The 23271-nt window shown below is 41.6% G+C and overlaps 1 protein-coding gene across 3 annotated transcripts in view; it reads right to left on the bottom strand.

Annotated features, from left to right (window-relative positions):
* Positions 1 to 22513, bottom strand: part of MFSD2B (major facilitator superfamily domain containing 2B) — a 34605-nt gene extending 12092 nt beyond the window's left edge. For 2 of the 3 annotated variants that reach the window (XM_030489160.1, XM_030489161.1), the window contains exons 1-9: positions 22063 to 22512; positions 18196 to 18312; positions 15542 to 15666; positions 11626 to 11749; positions 9507 to 9585; positions 5217 to 5386; positions 2993 to 3083; positions 2777 to 2898; positions 382 to 465 (exon numbers count right to left, since the gene is read on the bottom strand). In XM_030489160.1, the coding sequence (XP_030345020.1) occupies positions 382 to 465; positions 2777 to 2898; positions 2993 to 3083; positions 5217 to 5386; positions 9507 to 9585; positions 11626 to 11749; positions 15542 to 15666; positions 18196 to 18312; positions 22063 to 22317 (1167 nt within the window). In that variant the 5' untranslated portion in view covers positions 22318 to 22512. Of the gene's footprint in view, positions 1 to 381; positions 466 to 2776; positions 2899 to 2992; positions 3084 to 5216; positions 5387 to 9506; positions 9586 to 11625; positions 11750 to 15541; positions 15667 to 18195; positions 18313 to 22062 lie in introns of all 3 variants that reach the window. The other variant, XM_030489162.1, reaches the window with a different exon arrangement.
* Between the last annotated feature and the right edge of the window lie 758 nt (positions 22514 to 23271).

The following is a 23271-nucleotide window of genomic DNA, read 5'->3' as shown; positions in this document are numbered from 1 at the left end:
CAAGCTGCCTAGTCCAGAAGGTTCATATGTATGAATACACAAACTAAAGTTGTTTAATTTTCAGCATATCAGACTGGGGAAAGGGAAAAGGAGTTAAAATTCCAGACCTCCTTTCTGGCAGCAGCTTTTGCCCTTTATAGGAGCAGAAAGTGACTGACAGGTAAAAGCAACAAGGAATAAATTAAAAGCTCCAAAGCAGTAACTTTTTAGAAGTACAGCAGGGAACACCAGCTTTATTCCAAACAGGCAACGCAAAAGATGGTGTAGCTTCTCAACAGCTCTGTCTAAACACAAAACTCTTCTTGTCTTCGTTTTTTTGTGCCAGAAACCAGTGAGAACCAGCCATCAAATAAAAATACAGGAGAGAAAAGTGCAACTCACCAAGATGGTCACCACCAAATACTGGAAGTGATTGCGAAGATCAGCAGCATGAGTGCAGAATAGGACAAAGTTGCTCTGCTCCAACTGTTGAAGACATTTGGTGACCACCAAAAAAGAAAGGAAAATTAAAAAGGACAAAAATGATGTCACACTCCATACCAGCCATAGTTGGTGACTCATCTGTTAAATGTAGGATTCGGGAGTCTCATTCTTCCCTCACTTGCAACAACTTGAAAAAGCAACAACTCTCCAGCTATCACTGGAGTAACATGGCAATTGTATTGTGGCAAGCAAGAAGTAAACCTAATACACCTAATACGGCATAAAAATGACCAAAACAGGAACTGCCTTATGAGAGGATTCTATCTAAAGGCTTTATTCCCTGTGTTGCAATTGCCTTCTGGTATTGTCACAGCCACAGCTGCAAACTACTGCAAGAACTCGGCCTTCCTTTTCCATAGCAATGCCATAAGTCTTTCACCAGGAGCTCTGACTTCAAAACAAGTTACTCTTCAGCTGGAATTATGCTCGTGCCAGCTTCCTGTGGCAAAGCAGCTAACTGCTGGGTTTGTATATAGCCTTGGCTGTGGAGTGTAGCTTTGGGTCAGGTATCTCCCATCTGAATACTCATTGGATGGAAGATCTAGCTGCTCTGTGTTATGACAGATGAACCCACTGCCACCACGCTTTTGCAGAACTCAGAGGGGTTCTGAACACCAGAATATAGTTCAGGCTCAGCTCCAACAATTCTGCAGAAGGGGAGTGACAGAGCAGGATTTAATACTCATGCCACAGCAGTATGATCAACTCTTGCTCCTTTGTGCACTTGTAGATTAAAAGTGGCCAATCATCTGCATACAAATTAGGATAAAAGTTATATCCCTTCTCCATCGCCACCAAAGCCTTCCCTCATTTGTGACCTAGTTTACACTGCCTTCATTTTAGATGTAGAATATCACACTCTGGGATCGTGGCTAATGCATCTTTACCTGCCTATTCCTTTGATCACCAGTAATCCACTAACTTAATTCCACAAAGTCAGTGTCCTCCCTTGAAAAACAATGGCTGAACTGGAGCAATACAGCTTCCAGCTTCTGCCTTCCCTCACACCTTCCCTTCAGTTTGTTCAAAAAGAAAAATGAAGAGATATGGACAGCCAGAAGATCTTTTCTTCTCTATGTATTGTCAACGACTGAATGTACACTGTATCCTTACTGACTGAGTGGAAGCTGGAAGGATCTGGACCATAAGGGATCTTCCATCTTCTCTCTATCTCTGGCTGTTCTTTGCTGTGCCTGCAGCTCCCAGATGTAAGCAGAAAGGCTTCTGCTATTGTTTCTCACCCTTGGGCCTTCCAGTAAGGACTGAGAGATGCGGTAAAGGACAGCCTACTAACTGTGCCCATATCCAGGCCAACCTGAAACTTCCATGTTTTTTGGGAAACAGACTTTTAAACAGCCCTTCCAAGGAATTTACAAATCCACCAGGACTGCTGGTGAACACAGTGCTGCTCTCTTATATGCCCTGTTCCTGACCTCTGTCCTGATACTCACTCGATCAATGACTCATGTGACTAAGAATCTGTTGACAAAAATGCATTTGTGTTTCAAAACAAAGCCAACTTCAACTGATATGTACAGATTCACATTAAAACAACATATTTACTGATTTTAACATAGATCAAAAATCAAGCTTTAAAAAGACTGCTGGGCTGTGGGGAATAAGGGTTTCTTACTGAGTGGCTCTAAGTTTTTCTACAGCTTCTCTCTATGGGAAGATGTATTACCTCTTTTTGCAAGAGCCACATTCAACGGCAGGTCCTCATTTGAAAATTAACTCTATCTAGCCCTGAAACAGGTAAGACCTCCTGCCTCTGAACATCATCTTATCTTACTCTGACCTAATGCCTTCTATCATAAAGACTCCATAAGAACCAGTTCAGCCACTATCTGAGAACAGCCACCTATACAAAGGAAAGGGGCAATGGTTTAAAGGAGCATACACTATAGAGAAGAACAGAGGGGAGAGAAAAAGCATCCTCTAAGCAACTGAAACCGCAGGAGACTGGATGGATAACATATAATGACCCAATCTGGGTCACTAGGACTAGTTCCTCACCTTTTATGGAGGGGGGAGAAAAAAAGGCAAGCCATCTTTCAACAGTCAGGACTTTGGTTTTGCTTCTCCTTTGAAAGAACCATCTCCAGCCGCACAGGACCCCAGGCACCAACAAAAGGACTCTGGCTCCCGACTGATTTGCAGGGGAAGGCACCACCCCCCAGATCAGCACCTCCACACACTAGCCAAAGGTTATTTGCATTTCAGCTGCCACAGACTCTCCCATGCTGAGACTGGAATGAGGCCAACACACAGACTTAATTGATTCTGAAGTTACCTGAACTGCTGTCGAGATGAGAAGAAATGAAGCTGTAAGCTTCACGTATGGACCGTGCTTCATGGTGAGTCCAAGCCCCTTACAAAAAGGAATTGCTCTGTCTGAATTTAAGGCATAAGGATCTAAGAGGAGCAAAATATATAAAATAACAATCTTTTCCGGAGATGAATGTGAAATAATTATTACTAAATCTAGGCAAATTTAAATATATCTTACCATCTTTTTCCTTTACTCCAAGAAAAAGAATGATAATTCCAAGAAGATACACACTTCCTATGACCCCTGCTGCAATCAAATAAACTTTTGCCTTTGAAAAGAAAAACGGCATATTTGAAATTGTGACAGAAGAATGACACACCATTACAAAAATCTCAGCCTCTTTCTGGTGAGCCATCTGCAACTGAAGAAATGCCTCTCTACACACAGCCAGCTGCCTGTGTTCTACCTCTCTGAGAAATGTTCGCTTCTGCAGGTCATTTAAAAACAACACGTACTTTAGGTTAAATCCAAGGTACGTAAGTATAGATTTTTTGCAAAACTAAAAAAAAAGCAGCTGTGAGACTAGCTACAGACACAAACAGAGAACTATGAAAAACATGCAGCATCAGTGATTCTAATTTTTAGAAAATCCAGCTGATCCACTTACACAGACTGCAATCTGTATCTTCACGCTAGGAGGGAAAGGCCCCAGTGCTGATGTAAACATAATTAGTACAGTTACTGTATTATGTATAATAGGATAGTAAGAAAACTTCTTTTAGGCTCTAATAAATTTTATAAATCCCACTTTCATGCCAATGTTCTGAGAGTACGGTTACTTGCACGCTTGTTACCCCAGCTACTGAGTGAAATACTCAAGCATATTCAGAAATCTTGTTTACTGCTGCTGAAGAGTGCTAATAGGAGATACTCAACTACAATAAGCAGAGCACGAATACATACATCTTGGTTTGCAGCACGCACCCGAGGTTAGACTCAGGTCAAGGAATCTTCTTCATGGGAATCTTATGTATCAGTATATGCACTGACAGAGAAATAGATGAAAATATAAAACCACTGAACCTAGCAATTGGTAAAATGGGACTAGCAAACTGATGTTTTCACAAGTGACACAGAAAAAACCCAAACCACTACACAAGGTAATTGTTTGATTCAGGCCCTGTTTCAAGATCACTGGAAACAATGGAAGATTATCAAATTGTGTTCACCGAAGTTTGGCTCGGCTTTTAGGATTTCCTCATAGATATAAAACCTTCTCTGTTTCTCAAAAAATAGCAAATTGAAGCATGAAGAGATTAAATTACTTGTGCAGGATTACAGGAAAAATCTGCTGTGGAAAATGAAATAAACAAGCATGGTTCTTTAGGTTCATTCCATGCGTTAAACACTGAGCCCTGTTCCCACTAATTGCCTGTTAGCAACCATTTACTTTCAACAGTGCTTTGTACCTTCACAAGAATACAGAATCCAAGTAGGACTTCCAGTTTCATTCACATAACAGCCATTAATCTTTAGAGGAGATCCCCAATAATAACTCCTTTGAAAAGCAGTGTTGCTTAACTGAAAAATCCTGCTATAGCCACCATTTTTTCACAGAATCATAGAATTATTTGGGTTGGATGGGACCTTTAAAATTCATCTAGTTCCAACCCCCTGCCACAGGCAGGGACAGCTTCCACTAGACCAGGTTGCTCCAAGCCCCGTCCAACCTGGCCTTGAACACTGCGAGGGATGGGGCAGCCACAGCTTCTCTGGGCAACCCGTGCCAGCACCTCACCACCCTCACAGGGAAGAATTTCTTTCTAATTCTAATCTAAATCTCCCCTTTTTCAGTTTAAAACCATTACCCTTTGTCCTGTCACTACAGGCCTTCATAAAAAGTCTTTTTCCATTTTTCTTGTAAGTTCCCTTTAGATACTGAAAGGTCACAATAGTCTCCCCAGAGTCTTCTCCAGGCTGAACAACCCCAACTCTCTCAGCTGTTCTTCACAGGAGAGGTGCTCCCACTCTCTGACCATTTTTGTGGCCCTCCTTGAGATCTGCTCTAACGGGCTCGTGTCTTTCTTGTGCTGCGGACCCCAGAACTGGATCCAGCATTCCTGGCAGGGTAAAGTAAGCTTTTCTTACTAAGCTTCTATTTTAAACTGTAAATCAGCCCCTAGTGAAAACAAAGGATGGCCATGTACCTCCTAGCTACTTTACAGTTTGGCATCTTCAGCGAAGCTCATCAGTGTAAACCTGCTGCCACTGCAGAGAAGTGGTTGCAGAGACAACAGATGGGAAGTCTTGTTCACAACAAGATCCTTGTCTCAGCTCCAGCATTACTGATTTCAAGGAAGTCATGTTTATTTTCATCAGGCTGGGTGATATGATATGGTATTACAGACATACCACCACCCCTCTCCCTTAGAGATTTTAGTGTGCTCCCATAGATGCTTACTTGATGAGACAGGGGATCTGAGGGGTCTGGAAAGCTGGGAGTGTCATGCCAGGAGTCAGTTGTGTTTACTGGGGGATTCACAGTGCAGTGATGGGAGACATGAGCACTTGCCACAATCTGCCCCTGAACTGCAGCTCCAATCAAGGTCCCAAGCACTTCCATGGTCATTCCTAAAGAAGTAAGCACAAAGGTGCACTGAGCATGAGAACTTGTTTCCTCCACAGTCCACAAGCTTGCTCATTTGTCTCACTGAAAAGAAACCTCATCAAACCATTTTCTTTTACAGGAAAACAGAAAATGCAATACGAAGAAGAGCAGAATAGAAGATGGTCAGTAATAGCACAGTCTCAAGGAAAAAGAATTTTGTAATCTATTTTCTGATCAGCTTTTAGAAGCCCGCATGGAAGAGCTGCTTTTATTCAAGCTGCATGATGGATGCAGCTGAGATTAAGAGCCACAAGGGGATAACACAGGAACCTTTCATCTCGAGGACCAGAGCAGAACTAGAGTTTAAATGTTGAATGCCACTCTTCCGAAGCACGACTAGGAGCCATAACATCAGGCTTTTCATCTCAAACTGGCGGTAACTTGTGAAACATTTTTCAAGCCACTTATCTGATCATACCTACAAGCTCTCCAAACTGTAAAATAAAATGGTACTTACCTCAGGCTTATGTTGGAAATAATATAGCTGCAAAGCTCCTGGAAACAGTAGATGCTGCTCTTAACTGTCTAAGGCCAGAATCAGGTAGAGTTAGCTACCTTAGCCTCAGGGAATTATTCAGACCACCACCACTCCAAGCACCATAAGAACAAGGGATCATCTAAAAAACTAACCAAAGCCTTAATCTGGGAAAGCAAAGATCTGACCATGGGCATCCAGCTCATGCTTCATGTACTCAAAAATTAGTCAACAAGGTGGCTACTTGCCACAGCTCCGTTGCAGGCAAGTGGTGAGTAATCTGGGTTCTAGACCCTTCTCATCCTGAGGGATTTCAAGCCTACCACTCCTGTTTCCACGCAGTGTGGCCATACCCAGCATCCCCGTGGCAGGGAGATAAACCAAATTCCTGTTCTGTCTCCAGGCACTATTTACACATTTTGCTTAAAGATACATGGGGTTGAATACAGTAACAGATTAGGAATAGGGACTGAGACTCCTTGATTGTGAGGGAACGTTTTTCTCATTGACCTAAACATCAGGCTTTTTTCTACTTATTTTCTCTCAGTGTCTCTAGGAGGTCCCACATTCCTTTCTCAGAAGCACCATGGGGGATTTTGAAGAGCCACTTCCATAGCAGGTTGTGTCCTGGTGGTTATTCACACTCTCCCTGGAATCTGACAGAAGTTTCAAAAGCTCCTAGATTCACGCTTATTCAAGTTCCCTGCTCTGTAACAGGCTTCCTCGGTGACCTTGGGCACACACCTTTTTGTGTATTCCTGTGAAGGAATAAAAACACTTCTCCACCTAATGGGAGGGCAATGCACACAGACTGTGAGGTGTTCAGACAGTGCAGTAACAAGGGCTGTATGTGGCTATGGAAGATCAAGTAGGAAAAGGAAAGAGAGGGTCCCTAGGAGACCTGGATCATTTAAACCATTGCTAGTACGCTCCCAAACAGAAAATGTCTCTGAATAGAAAATTTGAGGCTTCACGTAGTATTAATTGAAACCAATGGGAAGTACAAAAGAAAAAAAGAAGCTTCTTCCCGAAACTTCACATTCAGTCTTACTGCCTTACTGGCAATGTTACAGTTCAGTCCATGCGCACAAAAATGCTGGCAGATGGTGGAAATCCTGACCTCAACCTCATCTGAAGTGTTGGACATAAACTAGTCTCAGTTGGGCCTTACAGAGCTTCCAAACTGTTGGCTACTCAGTGCAAAAGCAATGCACCCGAGTCACACCTTTCATTCAAAACACAACCTACACATCCATAACCTTCATCTAGGGCTCTACATCTGCATTTTACCAAGCACTTGAATAGAATAAAACCCAGAAGCATCATTAGATGCAACAGAAGTACAACTATTATGAAACCTTATTTTCTAAGAAGTAACAAGAGCTGAGAAACAGGCATATTTGAAAGTTCTCGTGTGCTCAGAATTTAGAATTTATTACTTTCCACCTCAGCCAAGAAAGCTGATATTTCAGAAAGCAGACTGTACCTTGAAGTAGGTTATATCTTGGCCAGAATCTAAGTAGGACTTCTGGTAAAGCAACTTAGGAATCCAGTATTTCTACACTGTGTTCCCAGTGAGCAGCAGGACAAAATTTGTAATGAGCAGTTCTGCTTGTCTCCAGCAGAGGGTTACGGATCCTCTGATCCCAACCTTCTCTTTTTTAAAGCACACTTCATGTTACACAGCTGGTTTTCTTTAAAGAGTTGAAGAAATGCCTGAACCACTGACTGCATCCAAGAAAGTCTATCAACAAGAAGGATTATCTATGAAACCCAGAGAGAGGCAGAAGTGTTTAAGTAAAACACTTGCTTAAAAAATGAGGAAGGAAAAAAGAGATCCTCACATAATCATTGCCATTACAAGAAAACTTGCTCCAAACAAATACAATTTCAAAATATACAAAAATACCAACATTTGGAAAGTCAAAACCATGGTTCATTTAATCACCCTAACTTGGCTTAGGAGAACAGCTGTGCACTCAAAAGTTAGAGCCTTTCTGAACAATAAAGTGACACTATAAATGTGTAACACCTCTCAGCCATGGAGTTCAACAGCTTTTATGAGCACAAATTTCACATGCCTGTGAAGCTTTGCATGGGACTAGCACATAGGAAAGTACATTTATTTGGATCACAGCCTCTGAAGACATAAAACCAGACAATAGAAAACACTAGGTACATGGATTTAGTTAGAATTTAGTCCAGATGACTCAGAATACAGTCAGTGCCAAGGAATATAACACAACTGGAATCTCCCACTGTTCAGTCCTGTCCCGTGACTGCTAGCCCAGACTTTCTCTTGAGATAGTTGATGATAATGCAAATTGCAACTGTTCCATGTGCTGGAAAGGGATTGGGTTGCTCAGGGGATGCTGTATCTAGAATTTCTGACATTACTTTTTTGGCACTTCTGGCCATTTCATTGTGCCTCTACGGTCTAGTTTTCAACATGCTCAAGCAAATAGCTGAGTGTTAGGACTAATGGAAGAGAAAAGGGGTCTTGCCAGGACGAGAAAACTGATGCAACAGTTATTCTAAAGCAACACTGAAGGACAAGTCAAAACATATAAAAGGTATTTCGTGTGATATTTGACTCTTTTCTCTTTACCTTGCCTAACGCTGGTGGCCACGAGAGACAGCAGTTACATAGGAAAGAAGGTGTGAGAACAGAGCTGAAGAGACTAGGATGGGAAGAAACTGTTCGTACGTTCAATTTATGATCTATACAGGAGACCTTGAAAATACTTTTATTGCACTTTTTTGGTCTGATCAATTTGCTTCGAAGCAAAAACTGTCTGGTTTTGATTGTTGAAGAGCCAGAGATATGGTCTGGAAGCCCTCATTCTTCTAACTAATACAGACTGCTAGTTATATCACAGCAAGATCTGTTCTTAAAACTATCTGGTTTAAATTAGAACTAAATAAACACAAATGAACTAAAAAGAGAGATTTCAGTTGGTGTGAACAGGCATACAAAATTACTCTCCTTTTCTGATGAAGCTAATTGTCTTGGTTCTATGAGTTCTAGAAATTTTATCAGAGAAAATAGGTTTGGGATTTGAATTTATACCATAAAACACATAAACCTAAAGAAATCCAAACTGAAAAGAAAAAAAAAAAAAAGAAAGAAAAAAAGAAAGAAAATGCTTAAAATTATTTTCAGACTTTCTTTAACTGAATCACAGAATGGTTTGGGTTGGAAACGACCTTAAGATCATCTAGTTCCAATCCCCCTGCCATGGGTAGGGACACCTCACACTAGACCATGTTAAAGTAGACCAGCACTTTGTTTTTTCCCTTAAAAATCACCTTTAAATTAGATCACTATTCCCTACCCTGGCTTGGGTACGACTGATTTTTATTGTTTTGCCTGGCCAGCAATAAACCAGAAAGAGTTTGTAGCTAATCAGACAATTTAACAATAATGTCGCCTATTTAGCTAGGAAAATTGAGCATTTACAAGGCAAAACAGTTTTCATCAGATACTAAACATCTCATATAAAAGTCCAGTTTAGGGACACAAACCATTAGGAACTTCCTATAGATAAAGAATGATTCAAAATAAACCTCAGCCCTAATCCACATGAGAAAGCCCAGATCACACTCACGGTACGCTGTTGCAGAATCTCTCTCCTTCTGGTCTGTGCTGAGAAACATGGTGAGGGCAGAGTACGGTACTTGGAATAACTATGTAAAGAAAGAACATCACTTAGGAAATGTCAGGGTAGATGCTGTATTCCTTTGATATCCAGGAAAATTGTTTAATGCCACCTTGGAATTCACGTATTTAGAACATTGCATTTTTTAGCACGAAGTCCTCTCTTTTCTTTCTGATTTGTAAAGTATATAAAAGGAAAAAAGTATCTTTCATAATGCAAATAGTAAATAATAAATTACCAACAGGCTTTACCTTAATGCTGTGCTCCTTCAGCTTCCTTGGGAAAGTGTCCTTCATAGCTAGGCTATAAAACATCTTTTCTTTGTGCTAGGAAATTATCATGTTCCTAGCTTGAGCTAAATAACAGGAAGTAAAGCCATAATGAAGACAACACAATTTTCCACTTTATTCAAGACAGAAGACTTGAATCACCAAAGTATTTCAAATATCTATCTCACTATGTAATTCCAGGAGATAATTGTGAAATATACTTTGTTTTCAGCAACATTTTGCCACTCACTCCTTAATTGAGGAACAGGTAGAAACAGCCAATTGCTGTGTGCATGCACTGACAAAAAGGTAGATGAGGAGTGTTGCTTTGTTTTTACAGCACTCTATCTAGTATGCCACTGATACCTTGCTGCAAAATCTGGGTGGAAACAAGGCACTGGCAATATTTATTTCAATGCTGGATAAATGAGCCCCACTTTTATTGTAGGAGAAGCCTTATCTCCAGTAGTACTTCACTGAAAATAACTACTGAAGATTAAAGGCTTGACCTTATTTTTGGATGGTCATGATGTGAGTGGGACCTTGTCCTCATAGAGTTAAGCTTAAATGGAAATCACTTCTAAAATCTTGGAACATACAGGCCAAGCTCTCAGACTACCGTGAAGTGGAAGTGTGACATGAACCTGCTTGAACAGTCAAGTTCTCTGTGGTGTTTCCACCAGCACAGAGATCTGTAGGCAAACTAACTTTTGTAATCCTCATCCTACTCTGTTCATACAAAATGCATTTCTGTTCACCTCTATCAAACATGGCAAGTGTATACATTTTCAAAGCTCTGCCACAGAAAACCTGTGGTTTTCCTTCAAAAAGAGAGAGAGAAGGAAATTATTTTAAGCAATTATGAATGTATTCTGGACCATCTTTCCACAGAGAAAACAAAGGACCTAGTGAAACATTCCAGCTTAATACAGGAATACAGAATTCCCAGGTCCAACAGAGGCGTAAAGAGGAGAAAAGCCAAAGTCAAACAAGAAATACAATTTAAATGTCTGGGAAACACTTTTCCAAGATGTGATCCAGTGAAATTCTATCAGCCAGGATACACCCTGCCAAATTGCAATGCAGCTGTAGCACTTCAAGTCCTCATCTGCTGTGTGATACTGCTTTGCACAGAAGGGACCTTGTTTCACCTTGATACTGGCTACAAGACAAAACAGACAGATGCGATCCTTACATGTACGCTATGGAACGTGTCAGAGAAGTTCTTTGGGATGCACTGAAATGATGGCTTCTGCATAAATATTGCAAGTTCTGGGCTGTATTAAAAACGAATCATGTGCTCAAACTCTTTACCCAGGCAGAAATATCATGATGACCACTATCAGTACAATTTCAGCCCTGGCTACCCTGACTTTCCATTGCCTTCTAGCTTGACCAAAACACTCAGAACTAGAGCCAAAAACCTACTCAGTCTCCTAATCCTCTCCTGAAAATTGAAGTTATGAGAAGTTCTATATCTAACTAGAATTAGGAATCCAAAAATCTGAGTGTCTCTGTGGATCTATACAACGAGTTGAGTATCTAGGGCACTGCCAATGAAAGTCACTGGAGATAATCTCTCTAAGTTAGCAGGTCATATGCCAAAGAAAGCATTGGCAGAGACCATCAACCAGCAGAGAGTTTGATAAAAGGCCATCGGCCTTTCCCTTAAACTCACTGGAAGTTGACATCAGCTGTGAAGTTTTTCTAAACTTTAATTTACTAAATCTGAATGCGTTAACATAGACAGAAAACAAGTAAGTTACTGCTGAGAACATCATGGCCTGTAATCTACTTACTGTGGTCAGTGCTTGGAAAAGGCAGTAGAAAGTCAGGTACCATACAACTCTTCCTGATACAAAAGGAGGCAGGTACCACATAAAAAAGTAGGACATTACTGTGAAGGGTGTACATGCCAGCATCCTGCAAATAAAATTAACAAACGTCAACAATCTCAACATAATGACAGCAAAACTCATTAAATTTTCCTGCTAATAATCAATATAATGCAATTTATTTTATGTGAAGTTTTTCTAACTATAATAATGACATGGTTTAAAGTATTAAACATTAGTGTGCATTAAATACACAAACTAATATAAAATTATACAACTACTTCCATAAAATGGAAAAAAACCACCAGCAAATGTGAAGCAAAAGAACTATACTTAATATCACGCTCAGAACATGGCACAGCATACGTGTATTGCCATTCCTTAGCACGTTTCAGACTACACATTTATTGGAAAGAACCACTGAAAACTAAGTTCTATTGTCACGTCTTTGCATACTTCAGGATTTTTACATAAGCCTACTTATTACCAAGTATTCCCTCTTGCAATTTTAATGCCTTCAGTTTTCCTCTCAACTTAGCCTCTTCATTACTACTTCAAGCAAGTGCAAACATGTCAATAGACTTAAAAATGCTGAAAACAGCATAAAAGATATGGACAGCCCATTCCTACAGCCTGTATCTACCTGGGTATATGACAGTTTGCTCTATTTAACTCTACAGCAAAACTCGTAATCACTTCAAACAAAAAAGGATTATCTTCTGGTGAGGAAGGTGGCTTAAACAAAAAAAAAAGAAACATAGAAAATTAAATTCCAGACACTGCCATTAACCAGCAATTAATTACATTAGTCTAAAACTAATTTCAGGCAAACACCACTTGTCAAACTCCATGATATGGAAGGACATGATAAGGACTTCAGAGGACAAGGGGGAATGGTTTTAAACTGAAAAGAGAAGATTTAGATTAGTAATGAGGAAGAAATTCTTTCCTGTGAGGGTGGTGAGGCCCTGGCACAGGTTGCCCATAGAAGCTGTGGCTGCCCCATCCCTGACAGTGTTCAAGGCCAGGTTGGACACAGGGGCTTGGAGCAACTTGCTCTAGTGGAAGGTGTCCCTGCCCGTGGCAGGAGGGTTGGAACTAGATGAGCTTTAAGGTCCCTTCCAACTCTAACCATTCTATCATTCTATGAAGTGGTCTGATGCTACTACCCTAGAAGTCTGAACTGCAGCAGCTTCAGGGCTTTCCTGTATTCTTGTAAATCAGACAATGTAATTAGATGACCAAGATCCCAATTAAAAAAATGTCACATAAAACACATAAAAGAGAAAACAGATTAATCCCTTCACAACAGCACTACTGACATTGGGGGTCAGCTGATTATTTTGCAATCGTGAACTGAAAACCTAGAATACAAAAGAGTAATGTGGGTAAATAGTTTAGTAAAACAATGGCTTTCCCACAGTGCTCTTTGGGATGGACAGCATCACTGAGAGCTGAGCATTTGCTAGGAAAGTGCCAGGTTCTGGTATTCTCTGGTATTCTCCCTCCATTCCCCAGGACACAGTTCATATACAGCTGGTCAGCAATGGAAAACACAAATATGGGTAACATCCTAACACATCTCCAGGAATCCACCTTCCTATCTGAGTGAGCTCTTCCTGACTGGTGTCCAGATAGAGTCACCACAGTAAAATATTTTCATACTCAGTTTTTCTTGCAACTGTTCAGCAATAACCCTTTTTGTATTTCCCCCTGCCCTCCTTCATCCTTTTTCCACATTTTCCTTTTCTTATTAATGTCAGTGAGTTTTCAGAGCCTTGCTGAAGCTGCTGAATATCTGATCGTCTACTATCACCTCCTTTGACAAAATATTTGACCAGGTTTGGGTATTTTAAGTCAATGTCTGCTTATGCCTTTTAAACGCATCACATTATAGATCAATAGTGATTGATGAATTATTATATTGAGCACAGTATTAAGCTATAAACATTCACCTTCTTTACTAATGCTCTTGCTTTGCTTGCAAGCCCTTCTGACTGAGCCAATTCCATTGCTTCACTCTAGATTCATAAAAAATCAGAAGAATTTCAAAATACTGAAGTACTATTAAGCTAACAGAAGACCTATTTTTTGCTTTGTATAAATATGGTCTGACCTCCAAAGAGTAGGAACAAAATTCCCATGAAAAGAATTACCATCGCCAAAAAGACCCAGACAAAATCCTTTTGGAAAGAAAGGATTTTTATGCTGTTTGATGAATGCATATTAAAGGCTGGGTTAGACAAGCACCTTTCCTGTAAGAAGTGCTAATTGTACAGTTGTTGGTTTACAGTGCAAAGGCCTGATCTCAGGTTTTCATGCTTCTATTAGGATGGAGTTATTCTAACATTGATTTAACACTAACAATAAACACATATCTCTGCAGTATTTTCAGAGAACTAAAAATCCCCCAAACCAACAAACAAGAAAAGGCATCAGAATACATCTAATGGCATTGGTATAAAAATGTCATTCCTTTCTTTTTGAATAACTCTGTTACTCAGTTAAGTCAGAGCGCATTAAAAAGCACTTCATTTACCTGGCCACAAACCAAATCCTGAAAAGAGAAACAGAAGCAAGCTCCTCCTTTCCCATGGGACTCTTGACAGAAAGCTTATCTTTGACTTGAAGGCCCTGTTCCTGCTGGAGCCAAGAGCAGTTGATCTCTCAGCCTTCCTCCAGCATGTACTTGCCTTCTATTCTTTGTCAGATATAAGGTGCCCACAGACAAGTTTCTGTAGCCGTAAAACCACATGACAGCAAGAGAACCACTATCTAAAAAACTGGGCTTATTTTCCATGGAAATTCAACTTCTTTGCTCAGCATACCACATTTACTCTTAGATTTCTGTTGTGAACCAAGTGTGGGGGTTGTATTAATGCAAGATATCTTACAATACATCCTTACAATGCTTGAGATAGGGAGTCTTTCATCACTGCTCTATTTCACAAACTACTCAAGTCTCCCCTTGACTTCCAAAATATAAAAACCCCAATAAACAAATACCCTATGGCACAGACGAGCTTGGGTTCCTCTAACATGGACCAATCCTTTCCAATCTTCTTGCTTCACACCTGTCAATCTCCTTTCTACACGAGTAACATTCATTCTTCTAACCTCTCCCTGTAGCACATGGACAGGACATGTACAAGTGTACTACCCAGAGTGCATACAGGGGATAAGTATATCACAGTGAAACATCACACTGTCCCTTCAGAAATGCTGACCAAAATCTTACATCTCATTCATTATAAAAGTCATGGAGATTTGTTAATTAAGTATTTTGATTGCAGGGATGTAAGAGAAGCAGGACCAGAATGAGTGCTGTAGGGAGGCACACAGGGCAGTGCTGGTTGCTGAGCCCTTCAACACCTGGATGTCACATCTGTTCCACACATATGCACACATCCTTTACCGAACTGGAGGGCCTAGAGAATTAAAGTTATCGGAGCTCCTGGAAGGCTGATGTGAGAAGTGAAGGCACACTAGGACGCAAGTAAAAACAAGTTCTAACTTTGCGGAGGAGTGAAGCCAAACTAAAGGAATCTATACAAACACGAAAATTCAACTACAGATTCAAGAAAGTTTTAGATCTGAGCTTCCAGTTTTGTTAACAATATGGTGTCTTGGCTTTATTTGTTTGTGTGGTAGAAAATCTCTTCTGTGTTTTCATGGGTGACAAAGTTAAAAGGAAATATATGACATGACAATTTTTCTTCTTGATTTTATATAGGTAGAATGAATACAATCACTGTTGTCTGGGAAACAGGCAAAGAAAAATGAGGCCAATTCAACGAGGTGACTGCATGATCACTACACACAGACAATATTCCTATATATTCCTATATATATGTAAATATATGTATACATTGATGCTTACCAAGGCATAAGCCGTCCAATTTTTGTCCATCTACTTTTGCTAATAAAAAAGCCAGCAACGGGATCAGTAACTGCACCTGAGGCTTTGCCAATGAACAGCACCAGAGACGCATGAAATGGAGTTATCTGAAAGTACAGACAGAACACTGTAAACAACAGCCATCGTTTCACAACACAATAAAACAGCATAAAGCAACTTTCCAGAAAAAAACAAAACAGTGTTTTAAAGAATAGTGAGAGTTCATTTACAAAACAGTCCGCTGCTGTCATACAAATTACTATTGATTAACCATAGCAAACAAATGAGACATTAGGACAGGCACCATGCAAGAAGGGATTAGAAGGGCAAAGTGCAAGGAAGGAGAGATTATGAATGGGTTTAGAACCAGGAAAATGAGTCAGATAGTCAAATAGTAGACTAAAGTCCTGGTTTAAGTCAAAAAACCTGTCAGAGTCTCTCTGTCATTATCCCCTCACCTTGTTCTCTACACAGCCCAATTTCCCCATATCTTTATCTTGACCTGATCTAAACGAAAGTAGAGGGAGCTATTTACATGCCTACATGTTTTTGCATCTCCTGAGATTACCAACAAGGCTGCCAACTGATGGCATGTGGCTGTGGCAGAGGTTGTAGCACAGCAGACTTTATCCTCTTAGAACTGAACTGTGACAACCAAACTGTATAAGGCACATCTGTTCAAGTGTAAGTTGCCAGCACATGTCCAGCAAATCTCACTTGAAAAATGTTCACAGATTACATAAGAATAAAATGGCCAAGTAGAAAAACCTCTGAAGTTAACCCAGGAGGATCATACTTAAGCGCCTATATAGAAACAGAGTTTATCCCAGGCAATGTAGTTATTTTTCCTATATATCTGTAGAAAGCTTAGCAACTCGTATCATACGATGGTTAAAAAGGTGGGTTCTCTTCCAAGCGTTCAGTTTGTGCCACTGAAGCTACAGGCCTGAAAAGTGTCATTGAGAACTATATAAATATGAATGTCCCTCAAATCAACTAATCAGAGAGACTGCTGAAACATCCTATGCAGCTTAAACAGTGACAGACAAACCCTCTTCATCTATATGCTTCTTCACGCTACCAGTGCTCTGATGCAGCAGGAAGCCCAGTGAATGCTGCTGATAGAACACCAAGCTTGACTTAGTATCTCCTGCTTCTCCATGAAGCTTATTGCCTTCTAGGCAGCGCCACACAGCTTCCAGCTGGTGCAGGTCCCTGTGTGCAGGATTTGCTGTAGGTATTCCCTCAGAGGTGAAAGAAGAAAGCAATAATCTCTGAATGTCCTGGATGGCCTTTATAAAAGTCAGGTGCTATGTGCTTTTGTAATCACACCTGTTAAATTTTAGCCTAAATTAGGTAACATTGCAGGGGCAGCCGATCTTCCTGACCCCACCAGATCCAAGATGCATACTCTGCACTGGAAAGCTTATGAACAAGGAAGGATTAGGAATGGTAGCCTCCAGCAGCTAAATGACAGTGGCTCTTCGAGCATCCTATTGCTGCACTGTAGCACAGCACTGGGATGAGCACTGGGCTGTGTCCCACAGCAGTTTACTGATGTTAATCTCATCCACCTTTTCCAAACCCTCTGCCATGGGCAGAGATGGCTTCCACTAGACCAGGTTGCTCAAAGACCCGTCCGACCTGGCCTTGGACACTTCCAAAGATGGAAGCGCTGCCATTTTTATCAAGTAAGTCACACCTTAGCTTCTGATATCAGACTTTTATGGGAAAACCATAAAGCCAATCTTTTGGACACCTCCACTGCCCAAGTCACGATATCCTGTCTTTCTACATCTTAAACAGCAAAAGGGATAACGATATCTGAACCAGAACCTCCCGTTCTTTCCAGTAAATAGTGTCATCAGTGCTGAAAGCCACCCATGTAGCTTGAGCTACAGCTGTTCTCACTGTCCCTGCAAGTTGGCCTCATGTCCCTAAAATCCTTTTTTCTATCCTATTTTATTGGTCCCACCTAGATGCAGACATACAAGACAACTCAAAACAGTAAAAAATGCTTATGGGTTGATTTCCTTTCTCTGCTGTCCCAAAATCTAGCTGGAGCAGCTCAAAGTCAGATGAATGGGATGACTCCTACTACTTTGTTTTCCCAGGTCTGCTTCTGCACAAGAAAGCCACACACTGGAAGAACCTCCAGGAAAGATAACTCACCTTTCTTTGCAAAGAAATTATCTTAGACATACCAAATGAAATTTATGTGAAATTACACTGGCTACTGGATGCAACTGCAGTGATTTTTAACAAATCTCAACATGGTGCTATTAACGTTTCATGTGTCTCATATATTACACTGACTCTTGACAGAGAGAACTGCTTCTTCTCATGTTTGCAAGTGTGTGAGCTCTGCAGTACCTAAATCTCTGCTAATGATCCCAAACTAAAAGAAAGTAATGGCCACTTCACGACAGAAAGGAAACTAGTGAAAAAGAGAAAAAGAAATGTATTTCTCTACAAGTTTATGCAGTTTCCAGGCTGCTGAACAGCTAGAGGCAACAATATCAAAACAATTTAAAAGACTTATTAGCTAATTCACCTTTTATCATTCCAGTGACATTGTTGACAACATCAGAACTGAGGTAAGTCTATAATATATCAAGGTTTCTTGTACTACTTACATGGGCTATATCTAGGAGGTAGATCTGGAGGAAGAAAGCAGCAGCACTCCCTGCCACTTGATTTGGGGCACCTCCTATTGCATAGCATATTTTGCTGCAAACTGAGAGCCTGTAATCCTGTTCAAGATGAAGCACAGAACAAATGGTAAGAAAAAACAAGGTACACGAGTTAAAAGCTACAGAAGTTATAAGGTTAAAGTCTGTGGTTAACTCCAAATTCATATATTCACTTCATAGGTATTCCACTTACAAATCCATACATCCTCAACCCCTATCATCAACAAGCATTTGGATGCTCGTTGCTTAGATTTTTAATGGGTTTCTTCCTTAATTCAGCCCTTAAAACCAGATTAGTGTTCCTACAAGGGACTCTAGGCTTACCTACCTTATCCTCACAAGTGATTAAAAAGAAACAAGTCTACAAACAAGCAAGAAGCAAAGATGTGCATATATTGTTACACTACATTCTGAGCTTAGTTTTGTCTTTGAATGTTTAAATCAGTTTTTTCTAAAGTTTTTTTACGTTTTAAAAAAGATTATTTCTTATATTAATATCTCAGACCATAATAACTGATATATACTCTCATAATTAGACAATATTACTGAAGGGAAGTTCCACAGTCAAATGCAGACTGAATAGATCCCAAATATTTGTGCTCTGTTCCTTCCTAGAATCAGAATAGTTTGGGTTGGAAGTTACCTTAAAGATCTTCTAATTCCAACGCCCCTGCCACAGGCGGGGACACCTTCCACTAGACCAGGTTGCTCCAAGCTCCGTCCAACCTGGCCTTGAACACTGCCAGGGATGGGGCAGCCACGGCTTCTCTGGGCAACCTGTGCCAGTGCCTCACCACCCTCACCATAAAGATTTCTTCCTTATATCCCTCTTTCAGTTTATAAACCACTGCCCCTTGTCCTTTCAATAACCAAGGCCAAGATAACACAGAAAAAGTAAATGCCTCTATATACAGTGTACACGATTCCAAAACATTTTTATAACACAAAGAACATTAAGATTTTAAGAATTACCTTTATTAAAGTTGTGGTACAGGAAACAGTCAGGTAAGATCTAAACTTACAGGCTGTAGGCAGCACTCCTGTCTTTACACCAGTTTCATGATTAGAAAATTTACAATCTTAATACATCTTTCAAAAAGCCAGTCTCACTGTGATTCCACACACCCCCCCCCCAGGATGCTGCTCAACTACCTTCTGAATCACATTCCCAGATCACATTGAAGCTAATACTTTGGTCATAGCAGTAAGTAAGTAGGTAAGTTTTCACTAGATTTTGTTTATGAATGTTATTTACAGAATCAAATAAGCTGTCAGATAGACACAGCCTACAGAGGTGTTCAGTCAGCCACAGAAATGCAGGGCATCAGCAGTTCATGAACTTCCTAAAATGGAGACTACCTCCTGATCACTGTTCAGTATCTGTTTTCCTTTTATTTTGCCTAATTACTTTTGGAACTCATTCAGATATTAAGCCATAACGCACCACGGCAGTTCTATGCATGATTGACATGTATCATGAAAGGAAATGCTACTGCATTCACTGCAGACCTTCTGCCTAACAATTAAACTGAATGCCCCTGAGTTTCTATCTGCTGAAGAATAATCATTCAGAGTCTACATTCTGGTGTCACTTTCCAAAAGCAGCAGCCCATAACCTATTTTGACTCTCCACATTGAAGTTACATGGGAATCACTATGTCTTCTACCTCGATATCCTATGAGACAGTGGTAAAAATTAAGGTAGGTCTCTATACCAGTAAAGCTAGTACATTTCCTTCTTTTTAGCTTCCTGGACTTACACATAAGAGTAGAAAAGATACACATGGCAGCTGTCCGTTAAGGATCTAGAGGATTGAGCCCCCAGCCTTGGTTGGTTTTACATGATATTGCTAATAAATGACACCAGAAACTGTCTTGAGAAGGATAACGTTACATCTGTGCGGAGCACCGTGATCAATGGCAGTTGTTAGCCATGAGCAGCTAACAGGGTTTTTCTCTTAAGGTTGACCTTCCCTGCTGCATTGCTTCCTCAAGCAACAGAAATTGCTCAATTTCTGCGAAATCCAGTGAAAGCTTTTTCACCTGTGTAAGTTTGGCAGTAAGTACCCAGAAAATTCACTGGAGATCTGAATGTGTAGGCAGCGGTCAAATAAAGAACAAAATACAAAGTATTTACAATGAAAATTTTGTTTTGAGACCCCTGTGGTGTAGTTGAATGTCAACATCAAATTGCTTCTACAAGCTTTAAAAGAAACATGAAAGGATGGAGTGGGAGGTAAGAGAAAGGAGGGTCAAATTAAGTTATAATCTTTTTTTGTTCTCAGACTAACTTGACAGTTTTGTACTTCTACATGCCCCCATCATATCAAAGTTAATGTGTTCCAAGGTAAACCAAGAAAGCATAATAGTCAGGAGATTTGATTTTGCTCCTTAAATAGAAGAATAAGTTTAAACATTGTTGTAGAAAATGAATGCATCTCATACACTGTGGTTCCTTTACTTTTAATTCTCTTGTAAGTTAAAGCCGTATTTTTGTTGCCTGTAAATGTTCTCTTCCCCAACAGAACATAAATTGAATAAAGACCATCTTATATGGTTATATGTTATACCAGGTTATAAGAGAACGTCTTATTTCTAAAGAAAGTATTTAAGCACATTGAAAGCAACTCTTTGCAACTGTGTGAATTTATTGCATGCACATTATGGGCATATGGAATAGCCCCATTTTGTCCCTAAGCTATTATCAGTTGAGCCCAGAACTGAACCAACAAGTAATTTTAAAGCAGTAAGAAGAGAGCAAAACCTGTGACTCAAAGATAAACGCTAGTCTAGGTTTATCTGAGAAACAATGAAAATGTAGCTAACGAGGAGCAGCTTTTGAGTCAGCTTTTCTCTCAGTGTAGAATTAATACTGGTAATGTTTCTGTTCTGTGAGTGACCATGCAACTAACTGCCTCAACTCTGTGACAGTCACAGGCAGCATCCCAGGTCCCTCATACCAAGTATCTTGAGGACCGTTCAGGTTTCTTAGCGACATCAGCCCACCCCTAAGTGGAAGAAATGACAGGAGCAGGGCTTGGGTGTAGACACCTATAAAGGGCATGAACAAGGCAGGATACAGTGGTTCTTTCCCAGGATACTCTTCCAGCTGCCAGAAATCTAGCACTGAGGAGCTCTGTGAGCCAAAGATGGTATATCTCTGTTTAAAAACCTTCAGATTTCTCCCATGAATTCACTCTCTGGTACTTTCTGAACACAAAAATTCAAGCCAGAACAACGTGTGCCCACAGGGTCTGATGAGCTCCATGGCTAGAACGCCCTCCACCACATTGTTAGGTTATCTCAGTCCCTCCGTTTTGAAGCTGCCCCTTCCCAGTTTGACCAGATGCCCCCACAAGAGCCACGGAGTGAGGGGGGTCCTCACTCGCCTCTCTCCTGCCTCTCCACTCCTGTCTCGGCCGCAACACACATCTGCAAGTTCGGAGTTGATGAGGCTGCCTGAGGAGAGCGACTCCCTCCCGCCCGCACCTCTCCTGCAACCCATCTGCCCTGATGGGAGACACAGTCCCGGAGGGAAATGAGCTTTATCCTGCCACCGAGACAGTAAATATCATACAGTGCACTCGAGGGACAATACCGGAGTTACATGGAGCTGCCTTGTAAGAAAGAAGGGTGGTGGTAAGGGCTGAAGAGCTATTTCAGCAACCCGGCTGAGACAGGCTGCGCTGCGCAAGAAGCACCACACAGCACGCGGGCTGCCCCAACCCCCCGAACGTGCCCACCCCGCCCCGTAACCTGCCGGCAATGAAAGTAAAACTAGAGCGCGGGAGCGGGACCCCATCCCCTTACCTCCTCCTGCTCCACCGGGCGCTCCGGGGTTCCCTTCGCAACCCCTGCCATGGCACAGCGGACAGACCACCCCCGTCCAGCACCTGCGTGCCCGGGGCGGGGCGCGGAGGCAAAGCGAGGGACAGCGGATGGCGTTCTCCCCCCGCCCTCACACAGCGCCTGGGGGGCCGAAGGTACTGATCGCTGCCCTCCAGGCTCGGGAGAGGGCATTCCCCGCGTGAGGAGCCCTCTCCCCGCCTCGGGCCAGGGCTGCATAGCCGAGACCGCCGAGCCGGCAGCAGCCGCTCAGCCTCGGTCCCTCCATGCCACCTGCACTGTGGAGAGGAGCGGGGAAGCTCCTCGCTTTTGCCTGCGGTGGCTGCCGCGGGAGCCGCCCGTGAGGTAAAACTCCGGCTTTACTGCCCTGAAAGCCTGCTCACTGACCAGCCCGCGCGTCCGGAGAAGGGCCGCCACAGAGCCCGCCCCGCCGGTCTCCTCAGCGGCACCGCGGCTCTCGCCTCGTCCCGCAGGGGAGTGCTCCATGATGGGGTGTCAAGGTTCTTGGGGCTGTTTTCACTCAAAGACTAAAAATACCAGCTCTGTCCTTTAAAGAGATGCACAGTTTCCTGATTGATTTGAATTTATAACCACGCCAGCCAGCAATGCTGTCGTCTGTCGACTGGACCCGAGATCACACAAACCCACACTTGACCCAGGAAGCACCCTGTGGAAAGAGCTGCTGCTGCTGCTCTGGAGCAGCTCTGCTTTGGAGGCGGTAGAGCTGACACCCTTCTTCAGGCAGCACAAGCTCCTCGCCCCTCTGCCCACAGGAAAAGGGCCTTGCAAGCATGCTCAGTATCAGGGGGAAAAAAAACCCCAACTGCATTTTGAAGTGTGAATTCTTTCAACAGCGAGACAGCCTGAGAAAAAAAGGGGTTAAACAAGCCAACAAGCCCCCGAGGACTGGTGATCTGCTCCATGACTGATCTATCAGCTTCCTGGCTCGGCTGATTCAAAGAGCTCTGCTACTGACAGGGTCACTATGGTATTGGACAGACACTGCAAACTACACCATGAACTACTGATATGCAAATCCTGCACAAAGTCATTTGACAAGAATAATTACAGAAAAAATGTGAGATTCTGAAAGAACAAGGCATTAAAAAAATTTCTTAGAACAGACCTTCAATGCAAAACCGAAATTGTGGCCTTAATAGGGCTTGTTGAAAA

This window comes from Strigops habroptila, chromosome 6, assembly GCF_004027225.2.
Source record: "Strigops habroptila isolate Jane chromosome 6, bStrHab1.2.pri, whole genome shotgun sequence".
NCBI lineage: Eukaryota > Metazoa > Chordata > Aves > Psittaciformes > Psittacidae > Strigops > Strigops habroptila.
Note: the sequence above shows the minus strand (reverse complement) of the source record. Positions and strands in the feature narration are given on the sequence as shown.